Genomic DNA, 15,722 nt, shown 5'->3' with positions numbered 1-15,722 from the left:
AAATTTATACAGCTTTTAGAACACATAATAAATTCGGGCCTGATCGAAAGATTTTTATTTTTCGAAATTTTCGATTTTTTAAGACGAATTAACCGTTGATTTTTTCCCAAAAATTTAGAAAAAATTTTCCTGAGGCCGCCATTTTATTAATTTTTGAAAACAAAAAAATCCTTCGATCAGGCCCGAGTTTATCTATTTATAAAACTAATTTTTTTTTGTCCGATTGATTTTAGATGAATCTCCAAGGACTCCAACTATTACTTTGGAAATTAATTTTTTTTTGAAATTTTCGTGACTTCAAGTCAACATATTCTATAATAATGCCATATTACTACTTTTGTAAAATAAAACGATTTAATAACAAAAAAAATATACTGAAAATTCTCATTTTTTCGTGCCTCTGACTATCCCTAACCCCATAAGAGAAAAGTTCCTTCGATTCCAAAACAAATGTATAGGGGTATTCAGACCAGCTTTGTTAATTCGTTAGTCGTTACTCGGTAGTTTTTTACGTGGGTTTTTTTTATAAAATTAACAGATTATCGTTTTTTGTTGTTCTTTCACTATAATTGTGTACAAAGAAGTTATGCGTTACTAAAAATAAGTTTATTACCTGATATTGTGACTTTATTATTTCAAATGTTTGGCAATAATGCCAATTAAGGTAACTACGAACTTTCATAATGCAACTATGTGCTATTTTACAAAAGGACTTATGGAATAGGAACATAACAGTATGGCATTTATAATATTAATACATTTGCAATTGCTGGTATCTAAAGACAGCTTAATAATGAACTAAAATGAAAAACTATTTTATAACTTTGTAATGAACATATATATATATAAATATATATATATATACTTTGCTGATATAAAAAGTAATTGTGTGTACATAAATGATTACAAAAACATTTTTATTTTGGCGGTGCCTGTGTTAGCTCCTTAAGGTTGATTTCATTTGTTTCAGTCATGGTACAAGGGTTTCAGTCAGCATTTCATGAATGAGTCCATTTCGCTGTCAATTAGAGTTTGACGTTTAATGTCGGTGGTGAAAAATTTCTAAAACAAAAAAAAAAGAGTTTCTTATTGCAAAATTTTTCGATTCATTTACATTTTGAGTTTACAACATCTAATTGCGAACCGCTTGTTAAAACACCACTATAAATTTAATTTGATGGTTTAAAGATAATTTATCGTTTTGAGAAATTATCGAAATCAAACCTGTTATCATGTGAAAACCAAAAAACCATTTGTGTACTATACGTAAAATTCAAAATACAGAACTGTACGAACGACTTGTAATAAAGAAATCTTGAAGAAACCACGAATTTCCATCGATCTAGGCCTATAAATAAGTGGCAAAATACTTTTGTAATAATCTTTCACCATCATCAGCTTAATTTATTGCAGACGACGTGTCCACGCCCACTGAAAAACCATAATTAAAACATGAATAAAAGTTGATTTCAATGCAATATGTACATATTTGTTATTATATTAACTCTAACTTTGTTAGACTAAATATGTGCAGTATAGTACCAAAAATTGATTATGCGATATTTAAATTAAAATAATATGAATTCCATTTGAAGTAAGGCAACAGTATTTTCATATGTGTATAAAATTCAAACAAGTAATTAATAGATTTTCACGGTGGAGGCAAATTGGTTGTGACTCAACAATTCAAACGGTATCAGCAGAGCTTATTCTACTAAAATTCGGGCCGCGTCTTCAGCAACTTTAATAATTACTGTTTTTCAGATGGTGACGAAACGTGTGTCACTAGACTGACTGGTTATGGTATACTTATTAGTAGAAACTTACGTTTGATTACTTTTATGTTACATTCATGTCATTCCAGTACTACATATTAAAAGTCGAAATCGATATTTTTTGTATTGTGAAACGTTGGTCAGTACTTAAAATTAAATTGATTTAAGCATTGAGCGTTATGCTAGACAAAAGTCAAAAGAGCTCCCAAAGCTTTATTTGTTATTAATTTAAATAAAACAACAATTAAAAATAAGTGAAACTCTTTTTACTCTGAATAAATCGGAAACAAGTAAATATACAAATGAGTGCAACTATGAGACAACAAGATGGGCAGGTGGGCACGCGACCAAAGATGAATGCTTCTAGTGACTTATTGACCAAGGATGAGAATGAAGTTGTCTTCAGTTTGCTGGGCAAAAAATGTCAGGTGAGTAGTATACACAGTTATATTTTGTATATTCGTAGCTACATACATATGTAACAAAACTTGCACATATCACATCCGAATAAATGAATTAACCGCCTGATTTCTTATATGAATAAACATGTATTCTTAACAATAAATATGTTTTTATGCATTCATAAACATACCATAACTGCAGTGAGTAAAAAGTAGATTTTCCATTTTATAACAATAAAAATATAATATAATGAAAAACGAAAAACTTACTTATAAATATTTATTTATTAAACTGAGGCGAATCAGCAATATTCATTTGAAAATATAGCTTAGTTAGTCACTAGTAAAATCAATGATAACATAATATATTTTTTTATCAATAATTCCCTCAAGAATTTCAACCAAGGTTTCTTTATATGTCGCTTTTGACAGTAGATCCAAGTAAAAGTGTTGCTTGCTTTAGCAGAAATCATAATATTTTAAATAATGTACTATACATGGTAGTTACATATGATTTCATTAAATATTTAATAAAATAAATTTTGGATGGAAAATTAACGTTATTCCTAAACTTCGTAAAAGTGGTAGTTATTTCTTATATCATCATACTTTGTCTTATCTTGAAAATTTTTGAGCCGCACTGATAATATTATGTACATATTGTAGATTTCAACGTTAGTATATGTAGATTAGGAAATACATATCAATATCTACAAACTATTTAACTCATATGTTTGCATGAACGTATAAATGCAATTGGTTAATTACAGAAATGCGATAAGATAAGTTATAAAATTCGCTATATTTAACTTTCCACCATGACAATCAACTAAAACTGAGGGCACGATTCCGATTACTTTGGCGGCGGGGTAAAAAAACCGAATTTCCGTATAAATGGGGTATGTACGGATAGGGGGGCTTCTATAGAGGTGGAATATCCAAAAATCATGTGAAAATAGCTAATATTTTTAAAAATATTCACGTTTAAAAAATCAAAAATTCGCACTAAGAACACATGTTATTTCTCCATGTTTCACAGAATTTTTCACGTTTTTTCTTTCACTATAATTAAATATACACTCTTAACATTGAAATCAGTTCGATTTTCACTTTCATTTCTTAATTTTTCAGCCAAATTTAGTAATTTAAAATCACATATAAAATTTATGGCTGAAAAGTTTAGAGTGTTTATATTTACGAGGAAAACCAGCGTTGCCACACCTTAAAAACCAAAAGTGAAGAATTTTTTAGCGTTTCACAGCGTTTTTATATCGATATTCGCAATATACGAGTCTGATCATGAATTGGCAAAAATGAGAAATACATAATAGGAAAATTTATAATTAATTATTATTGCAGAAAGAAGAAGAATTTGGACACAGAAGAATTTTGAACACCGCGGTTTTGGACCGACCAGGGATATTATTTTTCGAGCGCTCGAAAAAATTTTCCTATTATGTATTTCTCATTTTTGCCAATTCACAATCAGACTCGTATATTGCGAATATCGATATTTTTATTTCTTTTCATTTTTCCAATTATTATTATTTTTATAATATGTATTTCTCATTTTTACAAATTTTCTTTCTGACTCGAATATTGAGAATATCGATATTTTAATTTCTTTTTATTTTTCCAATTAATAACATAAAATTAAATAACGCGTCATACACATTCGTGAATCGGAATTAAAAACGAATTTTTTAAGACAATTCCCGTGAAAATTGGTTCACGTTTTCGGAAAAGCCGCTCTGCTGAACATTTACCGTATATAATATTGCTTATTTGCTTAATAAATTTATACAAGAAAATATCCATATGCATGAATAGAGGAATTTTGCGAAAAAAGAGGAATTTCACGAATTGCCTTATCATCACATGGCAGCGCTCCATTTCGTCGTAATTTTTGGTAAACAAATGAGGTTCAAACAAGCGTAAAATGTAATTTTTAAAATAAAGATTTTTTTAGGTAAAAAACCTGTTAAATGTGTAAAATGTGGTTTTATTTAAAAGTTAATAGTGTAAATTAATTAATTTGAAGTGAAAAATGTGAAAAAAGTGCGTTTAATGTGGTGAAATAGCGTCTTGAAATGGTCCAATTTTGCGATTTTTCGGACTTTAAGGTCGAATATCTCGTAAACTAAGCGTTTGCGGACTTCCTCTTTCCAACGGTACCTTCAGATCGCGGCGCCAAAGTAATCGGAATTGTGCCAAACTGAGTATTATGGTTTTTGTTTAAAGCATTTTATGGAAATATGAAGAAAAGTTTCAATTACACCTCTGTTTTAAAAGAATTACTATAAAAACATATGGATATTTATTGTTAGAATTCTCAGATATCATAGCAAACAACCAGAATCCAAATAATATACCCCATCTAGAGAAAAATAACTCTTTTTTTAGTATTATTTTAGTACGAAATTAGAGTAAGTTAAGATTTAAAATGTGTTCTTATTATAGTAATTAAAATCTGAAATTTTTACACGTAATAACACCTATCTCTCTAAAAAGACAATAACATATTGAAAAATATATTTTATATTCTTATCAAATTTGAATCCTAGTCATAGTTTTTAGGTTGCACAATGCGGAAAATAAATAACTCAACTCATATGTTTTACGCCACAGGGTTCATTCTGGTGATAATTACTACAACTGCTTAGTGCATAAGCACGATCTGATGGGCGACATTGGTTTTAAAAAATCACCTGTGTAATCACGTCTACTTCTGCTCTTATCGATTTTCATACAATCTTTCTCTATCATACGGTTATACTCATGTATTTATATTACCATGTATTCAAGTAAATAAGCTTTATGATTTTTTCTTTACTCCTAATAGGAATATATCCATTAATATTTGTAGGCTTTGGTTTGTTAACAATATATAATATACAATTTATTTATTTTTTTTTTGTTTCTATTGCGATGCTCATCTGATTTGTTGGTTAATAGTTGTACTAATGGATACTGTCCCTCTTTTCTAAAGCTAATAAAAATAACATATTGCTTACTATATATAAAATTTTTTACATGCATTCGAGTTATCACTATATACCTGCATGAACAAGATTTGCGATAAAACGCACAAACGAAAACAATTAAAATGATTATGACACTTATCAGAAAGTTGCAAACTTGTTTGTTTAGTGTGATTTTTGACATGAAGTTAAGAAAAATATGACTAAAGTATATCATGAATGTGGCATTATTTTCTTTTCAACACATTTTGGAGTAAATTACATAAATGTTAGTATACGTACAAATGAAAAATTATTGACGATGGTCAAGAAGTGGTTTACCTAAAAAAAAATTAATAATACATCCAATACAATACAAAACATCCTCGTAGTTGGATTCAAAAACCATTTGTCTCCTCAATTGTGGGAAATTGCATAGGTTTCAAAATTCTCAAACATATTACACATTCTTGTTCTACAAAAGCTTCAACATCCTAAATTTCAAGTTACTCAAATATACATATCAACAAAGATAGAACCAATTTTTTTTAGCTTTGAAAGTGTTTTTTAAGGGTTTAGGGGTAGTCAGAGGCACGGAAAAATGAGAATATTCAGTATTTTTTTATTAACAAAATGGCCTTCGGAATTTTTTTTCTAAATTTTTGGAAAAAATTAACAGTTAATTTCTTAAAAAATCAAAATTTTTGAACAACAAAAAATCCTTCGATCAGGCCCGAGTTTATTATGTATTCTAAAAGCTGTATAAATTTCATTAAAATCTACTGAGCGGTTTTCGAGTTACAGTTGTCACCAGTTCAAAAAACATAGTTTTGAGAAAAACGCGTTTAAAGTTTCACACTAGCGCTTTAAAGTGCCCGAGCTCTCTTTGTTATTTGTCGAATAACTCAAAAACTACCCAGCGGGATATGGTAGACATTGGTAAGCGAGCAAAGTAAACGATGCAGCATGATTGTATCGCTTACTCCGACCGATAAAAATTAACACGGCGATGTCCTACGAAAGGGAACAGGTCACCCCTTTCGCTTACCATAGAAACAAAGAATTCTTCGATGCCAAAGTTAACGGAGAATTCTTCTATGCCAAGTTCAATTAAAAAAAAAAATTGCATATTAATTTTGCTTTATTTATGAAAATACATGTATGAAATTCGTTATGAAAATAAGTACCTACATATGTATAAATGGGAATGGTTTTCTTTTAATTTTGTGGCTGAGTCTCTTTTCGTTTTTTTCCAAGCAACGAGACTTAAGTGCATTTAAGTGCTTCACTTCCATAATTTTTAATTAGTCTTCTCATATGCCTTTTCGAGAATTTTAATATTATTTCTTTATTCAAAGTTTAAATATAAAATTAATTTTTTAATTAAAATAGCAGCTCACCTAAACACAACCAACTTTCTGCAAATTTTCTTCAAATGCTTGACGATTTGACCAAATAATGAAAATATTTACTGATAAATTTTATTCCTTCAATTTGTATTTGTTGTTTATATATTGTATTGTAACGTTTTTCACGTACTTACTTGATTGTAGAATTTATAGCTCACTTTTATGCATTACCTGGTATCGAAGAATTTTACATAGAATTTTCTTCAAAGCATTCTTTAAAGAAAAATATAAGCGGTGAACTATTATCCCGCTGGGTAATTATCGGATCAACATGAAATTTTCAGAGAATATTTTTAAGATATTAATTTAAACCACAAAACTGAAAAGCATATATTTTGAAAGCTCTCTCATTGAGTATTCCCAATTTCTCAGTAATTTTTCTAATTAGACTTACTGTCGACATAAAAATATTATATAACATTTTCCATTCCGATATTTCACCAGTACCTGCAATGGAAAATAACATTTTCAGGCAAGGTCAAAAACCACAGTTACAAAATGCATTGCAAACAGCAAAAAGACAATGGCAAATTTATTGATTCGACAAAATGCAGGTTAAAGTGTGGCGCCACACATAGACCGGTTGGCCTACTGCATTCACCGCATCCAAATACAAAGCTCGCATAAATAGCAACACAACAATGGGTCAAAAGGCACTTTGAGTGCCACGTAAACAAGTCATTATTGTAATGCTCACTGATATAATTAAGTTGAGAAGCTTGTCTAACCTTGCGTTGATGCAAGTTTATTTTTTGTGCCAATAGTAATGTTAGGAGAATTAGGTAGGGATGGTACCCCAAACCTCGTATATTAATGATATCAATATTTAATTATTATTAGGTTACTTACATATATGATGAATACTTTTAAAGAAGTCAGAAAATGTAATTTTCACTTAAACATTGAAATAATATTTCTCTTTTCGGGAATGTTACGTGTGGTCGTGGTTACGGTGTTTGGTCTAATCTTATTTCGTTCTGGTAGAAATTGTCGACTTTTTACAAAATTTTTATTAATTCCGGCAGCCACATCAACTTGACAATTATTGATTAGTAAACTTCGGCTTAGTTAGGCATAGAATTTCTTGAAGTAGATAATCGACCACTGACCGTCGACAATTTTCATTGCGTTTAAAATATTAATTATATACAAAATATGTAAACTTAGAGACCAGCAAACAGAAAAAATGTCTATCTTGACTTAACCCCTTAAGTACATGTATTCAATACAGGCTCCTGACAAACACGTTACATATTTTATAACAATACATAAATGGCTATAACAACTACATACATATGTATTTACTTTTGTAAGCACACAAGCACAAGTAGTATTATATGCATGTTTTCAGAGTTGGTGCAGTAGCTGTCCCTTGTGTGGTATGTGTGGTCGACTGTGTTATGAGGAGTGCAAGGATTGTTCATTTTGAGACGCTTTCTCAAGTTAGCATTAAAGTTTATAAATATTAAATCTTTGATTTACCACTTTCGTTGCAAAAACAAAAAGGATTTTTGGTAATTTTTTTGGAAGAGACAGGTTATTGAATATTTAAATGCAAAAAGTACATTTACAGAATTACATGTACTTTTATAATCGGAAATTTTATTTTGTAAAATAATGACTTCCCAAAAAGTTTTAAATTATTGTCAAAACCTTATTTCTTTCATAATTTCTGGACAAATGTATTTTAAAAGGTCGTGTGAAATTTTCAGCCATTTCAAGCAAATTTTCCTCACACTCTGAAAACAGTGATTCAGGAAAATGGTGTTTAAAGTTTTAGGGACCGATTACATTAACTTTAAAAATTCTTACATATCTCTGAAACTATTTGCCGCATAATACTTTCAAATATATGTACATTCGAAATACAGTAAATATATCGATGTTTTGAAATTCACAAGCTGACTTAATCCCTTAAGGTGCAAAAACACCTAATATTATACCTATTATAACTTTAAGAATTTGAAATTATATTTTGGGGTTTTTTATTTAAACATGACCACTATTATGACATTAAACATATTATAAAAAAGGAGCTCTTAATATTATATTTAGATATATATAATATTATTGTGTGCGAAAAGTTTTCTAAGAAATTGCAATTGGACGACCAAATACTGTAAGTATATATACTACTATATGACAGTCTTCGGTTGGATTAAAATTTGTTTCCGTCCCGACTGCTTTCGGATATTGCACAGTACACAGTCAATTTCTTTGCTTAAGTTATAAATCTTATTATCAAAGCTATATTTTATTAGAAATCCTGTATTTATACATACTTGCTGATACGAATACTAGTCTATTGACCGCTGGGTTGGTGGGCAATTTTAACACTCTTAACGCTTTGGCTATAGCTTATTCAACACCATGAACTACGCTTACAATGTTGTTTTTTTGTTTTTGTGGGTTGCGCGCAAGTTCCATTGACATTGCCAAGTGTTTATCTGTATGTCGATATGATTTTTACGTGCTCACAATGCCAAAATCCGAATACATAAGAGTAGCCAATAACGCTGATTGTCGCGCGCATGCGCAATCCACATCTCGAGCACCAAGTTACTAGTAAGCACTAGAGTAGTCTTTTCATCTTTATTGGTCAATTGCAAGTGAATGTTGCCTTGTCACTTTACAACTAAAATGCATTGATATGCAAAATAAACTATTTTGTCGCACGTTCATTCGAACCATTCATATATATATTAGTATGTATGTATATAAGAGATCATCCACAAATACATACCCATATCATGTCTACCATTTGAATTCACTCTTTGCATTCGTATTACTTCTGTAATTGTGCGCAACGATCGTCACGACGCTAATACCCAAAGTGGGCAAATGAAATTGAAAGTGCATAGTCAGAGTTTAGACGCGTCAGTACGGTCAAACGGGAAAGATATGCGCATGACCGGTAGACATCATATTAAAATATACGGCATTCTCATAGACAGAGTTTCTAATGATCAAACAAACAAAGGTTGTCCAAAAAACAAAGCACACCAAATGTTTGAATATTTTTTTACTCTTCTTAATTACTTTGTAATTGACTACGTAGTGAAAATTGTGCAGAAAATGAAAGTGAGATTCCGGAGTTAATCGATTTTGTAATTTTCGTTATGTTTCAGACGTTAAACACAGCCGTGGTGCAAATCTACAAAACGGAGGGTTCCGCACATTCGCATTGGAAGAAAAAGCATACTGGTGTCGTGTGTTTTGTAAAAGATAGCGCGAAAAGATCGTATTTCTTACGAGCTTACTGTTTAATAAAAAACGAACAGATATGGGAACATGAGTTGTACGACGCCATGAAAATGATAAAGGCGCGACCATTTCTTCTCACCTTCGAAGGCCAAGTAAGTCACATATATAAATTAATAGACGTTATATAACATTAGGAATGCGCATTTTATCCTTGCAAATAAGCAAAATAAAACTTAATATGGAAAAAATATTACTGCCAAATTGTGAACAGTAAACCGCTTGAGCTAACTAAAAATTGCAAAATATTATTCCAAAATTCTATGAAAAAATTCATATTTCATAGATTTTAGGATAACATTTGAAAAGTATAAATTTTCGTACTCTTATTTTGAAATTTACAAAATAAATTTTGTAATTATTTTGTATTAAACTAGAAAATAAATGAGAATTATTCCAAAATTACTAGAGAAAATTTTCAAGTCCAATCGTTTCTAATTGTAAGAGCACCAGTCACTATATGTATTTGTATTGATTCATATTAACTGCTCTTGGAAACGGCGAAGAAATATAGCAAAAAAATAGTTTATCAAAAATATACTATAATATGCTTCTATATCCACTTAAAAATATCATTGTACATACATATATTGATATTAGAATTTTTACGGAAGATAATCAAACTAATAACAAAAATTGTACGCATTTTTTACCAGGATGGGCACGTAGGTTTGAATTTTGTTTCTGAGGAGGAGTGCGATTCCTTTTATAGAGCTGTGGACACAACAATTGAGACGAGAAATCGAAAGAAATTAGGTTAGAGCTCTGCTTTACGCCAATTTTAAAATAGTTTAATATAAAAATGTCATAAATATTTGTATTCAATATTTTATGCAGAAAAACGGAACCGTGCTAAAGCACAAGCAGCCCCAAACATTCCCCCGCCGGTTAATAGGGACTCTACGAGACCAACGCTTGCGATCAGTCAAACGACAACGGACTCTAGCGTGCAATTGAGAAACCATCCACAAAAAATTAATTCGGTTACACTAACTCCTGGACCTAACCCGGTGGCAGCATCAAAGAATTTTCTCAGCAGTAGTTTTGGTCTCTCAGGCTCATCATCCGGCAAGGACAAGAAGAGAAAAGTTACAAAGGCTGATATAAGTACACCGACAAATTTTGTGCACATAAGTCATCTCGGTTGGGACGCAGATAAGGGTTTCGATATAACGGGCAATGAGAATGATGAAGTACTCACAAGTTTCTTTGCCAAAGCTGGTGTATCTGAAAATGAGCTGAAAGATCGTGATACGCGTGCATTCATCTACGACTTTATTCAGAGTAATAATGTGTTAGCATCAGTAAAATCGGAGCGCGTTGAATCGCCAAAATCTACTGCTCCCGCTGTGCCTCCACCTGTGCCAAGCCGTCACCAGCATGTAAGTTAAAAAAAACATGAAACGGTTCTTAATATAAATAATAATATTTACAAATGATTAAATCGCGATCAGCACCAAAATGGTTCAACTGTAAGCCAAAGAACTGCACCACCACCACCGCCTCCGGCAAGACAACCGCCTCCTCCGGTGCCCACAACAGTGCCAGGTGCGACACGTGCACCAGCACCACCCACTAGACCGCCACCCATAAACGTTGCTCCACCCCCACCAGCACCACCTCAAACCATAGTGGCTGCACCAGCCACAGCAGTAAGTTTCCCAACAATTTCCCCCAAATGTATTTTGGTAATGTTTTTTTTTAATTACAGCCACCTCCTCCACCGCCGCCGCCTCCACCACCACCACCGGCAATAACAGAATCACCATTAGCAAATACGACTGATGCACCGGCGGTAGAAACAAAGCGACCAACAGCAACATTGCCAGTTGTACCAGACGTTCGGAGTGCGCTCCTGGAGAGCATACGTAAGGGCAAGACATTAAAGGTATTTAAAAATATTAAAGTCATTTTATATATGTAAATAACCGTTTTCATTTGAATGGTTGCAGAAAGTAGATACGGCTGCACTAAGCACTGGCAGTGGGGATTCTCATAGTGATCTTATGTCCGAAATTCGCGGCGGATTTGAATTGAAGCCGTCACATGATCGCACGCCAGCTAATCGCAATAGCGATGACGCCACTGGTCCCGCCGGTAGTGATGCTCTGGCAGTCGCTTTAAGACGAGCATTGCTCGAACGAGAACGCGTCATGCAGCCGTCAGATGATGAAAACGACGATTCGTCTGGTAATGACGATGAATGGGAGGATTAAATGCTAAATTGTATAAGTAATTTGCAATAGAGTTGTGATGTAAGCATCTGTACGTTAACAATGAAAGAAATGTATAAACGATGAAAACGAATGCATTATAAAGTTCAATATTTCATTGATATTTCGTTAACTAATTAAATTATATCTAATGTATCTATGTATACATCTGTTACAGCGATCTACCATATACATATGTACATATGTATAATTACATATTTATACCCTGAAATTATAATTTGTCGTTTGTAACATCCCGAAAGAAACGTCATAAAACCTGTAAAGTATTTGTATGGTATATGTAAACGATCAGAATGATTAACTCTGTATGTACGCAGTATTTGAGATATCGCTCTGAAATTCTGCACACGTTTCTCCTAAGAAGATGCTCATTTTTCGGAATCGCCTCATAGTGATCTTATAAAATATAGCTGCCATACAAACTGCACTACAGCATATACATAACTTTCATAAAAACTGATTGATCAAAATCCAGTCTTTGTATGCAAAACTTTTGTATTTGATATTCTTGAAATTTGGTATGGATTATTGTCCTAGACAACGGTACAATTTCCTAAGAAATTGTTTAGATCGGTTCGGTATAGCAACAGCTGCCACACAAAGCCCAATAAAAATCATACTTTAAATTTTATTATATCCTTGTAAAAAATGCTCCTGTGAAAGGTATTATGACTTCGGTGCTACCGAAGTTAATTTTTTTTCTTGTTTTCGTTTAATTACTGGTTTCTGGAAATTGGTAATGCCATCAGAAATAATATATTGAATAAAAGAAAAATTATAACTAAGGTGAGCGTAAATAAAGTTTAGTTTTAGTTTCAAATTATAATTTCCTGTCATTTTAAAACACATGACACAGCATTGGGTTTATAAGCAATAATGGGTTGTCATTGCAATAACGTGCCGGCCTTTTGCAGCATATTTCTTAAAAAAAAACACTAGCTTACATACATAGTACAGATGTAACTTGCATATCCTTGCTCAATTAAAAGTTTAATTCTTTACCACTAAGTAGCTAACGTTAGTATAAAGATATAAAAATATTTCTATTTATAAACAAATCCAAAACAAGTGATAGACTTAGGGAATGTTTCTTGGAGTGAAACAAAGTTTAACTTGTATAGCATAACAAAAAGTCGACTTGAAAACTATAAACTATTGTACAAAATTAAAATATATAAATAGAAAATGTGAAACTAAATCTGAAACATAGTAAACCCAATGAAGTGGTGAAGGGAAGTTTACGCGTATGTAATCGTATGTTAGTTAGCAAGATGCATTTTTAGTACTTTTACAATTGGGAAAATATACAAGAAGACCAAAAGAGAAAAGTTTTTAGGGTCTAAAATCGTACGATCAGTACATGGACACTTCTTAGCATAATGCAGAATGAACACATAGATATGTACGTAGTACAATTAGTTCTGATTTATAAGAAACGTTGAAAAGAGCAAAACCGAAAAACTTTAAAAACATTATTAAAGCCAGTTAATAAATATTTTAAGATTCTTCTTTTCAATTTTCCATTAATTACGTGCGTCTGTATTTTTCGATTTTGTTATTCCTCTAGACGTTTAACATATCCGAAAGCACAGCTTTGAGTGACTGATTAATCAAACAAATAACTTAAAAATACTATTTAATTTGACTTAGGCGTTCATCGAGGGTATTTGAAACTTTGAAGCAAAAAAGCAAATCCTTGAAATCTAAAAGAGTTTTATTTCAAATATAATTTTAAATACCATATATGTATATAGATCATTGGTGTGCCAAAAAGTTATTCATAGATTTTTAAAAATTATAAAAAATGTACAAATAAAGTAAATTTTGAAGCTAAGTCAAAACGACTGGAGGCAAATGATCTTTATGTGGAGATCAGCTTCAATTCCACAAGAACAATAATTACTTCACTTGCAACTATATATGTATATATGACACCTGTGCATATACATATGAAACATGTGAAGTTTTTCGAAATTCAAATACATTATCTTTTGCGTTTATAGGTACATATGTATGCATTTGGTTAATATTTGAAATTCTTACTTACATCAATAATTATATGGAATTATTTTTTGCCAATATCAGTAAAGCAATTGTGATCGTGAACTTCATTGAAACAGACCAGAATAAAACTGAGCTAATATTAAATAAGTATACAGCTATAAAGATGCACCCTGTATACAACGTAGAGCAATTAAACTCGAACAAAAGCAAAATTTATCCACACAGATTCAAAGTAAAAACTAAAAAAAAATTAATTAAAATTAGTAAAGAAGCAATACTACTAAATGTATATATACATATATACAAGCATGCACACTCAAACTTATATGTACATAAAAATTTATTTGCTTTTGAACTCTAGATGTATAATTATTAAGTGAAAAATATAAGTTGCAGTTAAAAAAATATCACTTTTTTGGAAGTTTTCGCTAGAGTCGGTTAATTTAGTACCAATATTAACCATTATCTCATATAAGTTAATATAAGTTACTTGGTAACAAGAACGCATTTAATGCAAACAATTAGTCATTTCTTTAGAGTGTAAAGAATTAGTTGCATGTATGCATAATATTTGATAAATGTCAACTTATGTCATTAATTCATATGGCAGACTATTATTACATATTGATTTAAAAATAAACACCAAAATATTGTTTTGGTGAAATATATTTTCAAATGAAACTTCTAAGATTATTAACATATTTATTACAATTATATGTATGGCTAACCAAGTTAAAATATAATAAATAAAAAGATATTAAACTTACCAAAGATATCCTACTGTTTTTTTTTTTAATTTTCAAATATATTGTTACGAATTTACTCTTGCTAGTTTACTTTGTTAGGTTCGTATCTCTGGATTGACAAATAAAATCAACACTGTTTAATTTAATTCAACAACTCTTTATTTCACAACTCGTCTACACTATAGCAGTTTACTCTTAGCACTGATTGATTACGTTGGCGCTGCCACGGCTTATATAGACACGCACTTCTTGCTGATGCCGACGTGTCCTTCTAGAATATTGCGTCTGGAAATTACCAGAACATAATGCTATACGGCGCCAGACGCAAGCAGACAGCCGCGGCGCCAGACTCGGTAATTGTTTAAGTAGACAAGCAGACAGCCGCGGCGCCAGATGTCTACAACAAGACAAATTCTATTCCATATACCTACAGCTATTGTTCATAATAAGGGATGCATAAAGCAATACAAATACAACTTAATACTACTTTTTGTAACAATATATTAAGCCAAAGACTACTAAACCCTAAACTTTCCGTTCCCACGACGGTCGAATTTTTTCTGCTCCAACGACAATAACAACAAATCCTAAACTCTGGGTTTAAAAAGCCTTTAACAATTGTTGGCTAGAGTTTTAAATTATTATTGCCCAAAAGATTCAAATCGAAGTCGATACAAAATCGAAGGTCAGGACTTAGAATGTTACGCCAGTTTATTTACCAGTAAATTATTTTATAATCTCTTTTCGGTGACCATCACTGATCCTGGGAAATAATATAGTGCCTTACCTCTGTGAATGGAAGTCACCTTGTCGTGGTGCATGGGTTTAAGTCGCAAGGCATACTCGCTGTTCATGTACAGTATCGGACAAAACATTTGCAACTAAAGCGAAGTTCTAGATTTTTTGTCGTACAATGCCATTTTTCCTTCGAA

At 31.4% G+C, this 15,722-nt stretch overlaps 2 protein-coding genes across 7 annotated transcripts in view; one reads left to right on the top strand and one right to left on the bottom strand.

The window, feature by feature from the left end:
• The window catches only part of LOC105233793 (uncharacterized), a 90,395-nt gene extending 81,332 nt beyond the window's left edge, over positions 1–9,063 (bottom strand). Inside the window, exon 1 of the mRNA XM_049447158.1 lies at positions 8,828–9,063. The gene's annotated coding sequence lies outside the window, so the exon portion shown is untranslated. The remainder of the gene's footprint in view (positions 1–8,827) is intronic.
• Positions 1,006–14,819, top strand: LOC105233791 (neural Wiskott-Aldrich syndrome protein). Of its 6 annotated transcripts, none has more exons than XM_011215954.4 (8): positions 1,006–1,374; positions 1,865–2,203; positions 9,674–9,901; positions 10,463–10,562; positions 10,644–11,188; positions 11,261–11,458; positions 11,518–11,694; positions 11,759–14,819. In XM_011215954.4, exons 2-8 carry the CDS (start codon positions 2,078–2,080, stop codon positions 12,020–12,022), a joined length of 1,638 nt encoding a protein of 545 aa, XP_011214256.2. In that variant the 5' UTR covers positions 1,006–1,374; positions 1,865–2,077; the 3' UTR covers positions 12,023–14,819. The 6 variants fall into 6 exon arrangements, with proteins under 6 accessions (XP_011214256.2, XP_011214253.2, XP_019848569.2 ...); XM_011215951.4 differs by having other exon boundaries at positions 1,006–1,803; XM_019993010.3 differs by having other exon boundaries at positions 1,006–2,203; positions 11,759–12,061; positions 12,198–14,819.
• The last annotated feature ends 903 nt before the right edge of the window (positions 14,820–15,722 follow it).

The sequence above is a fragment of the Bactrocera dorsalis genome, chromosome 2, assembly GCF_023373825.1.
Source record: "Bactrocera dorsalis isolate Fly_Bdor chromosome 2, ASM2337382v1, whole genome shotgun sequence".
Classification (NCBI taxonomy): domain Eukaryota; kingdom Metazoa; phylum Arthropoda; class Insecta; order Diptera; family Tephritidae; genus Bactrocera; species Bactrocera dorsalis.
Note: the sequence above shows the minus strand (reverse complement) of the source record. Positions and strands in the feature narration are given on the sequence as shown.

What these genes read in the sequence shown, in the direction of transcription:
- LOC105233791 (XM_011215954.4), top strand. Translation starts at nt 2,078, where the DNA reads ATGAGTGCAACTATGAGACAACAAGATGGGCAGGTGGGCACGCGACCA. An exon ending in TGCTGGGCAAAAAATGTCAG is followed by an intron (nt 2,204 to 9,673) that starts GTGAGTAGTATA and finishes GTTATGTTTCAG; the next exon opens with ACGTTAAACACAGCCGTGGT. An exon ending in TTCTCACCTTCGAAGGCCAA is followed by an intron (nt 9,902 to 10,462) that starts GTAAGTCACATA and finishes ATTTTTTACCAG; the next exon opens with GATGGGCACGTAGGTTTGAA.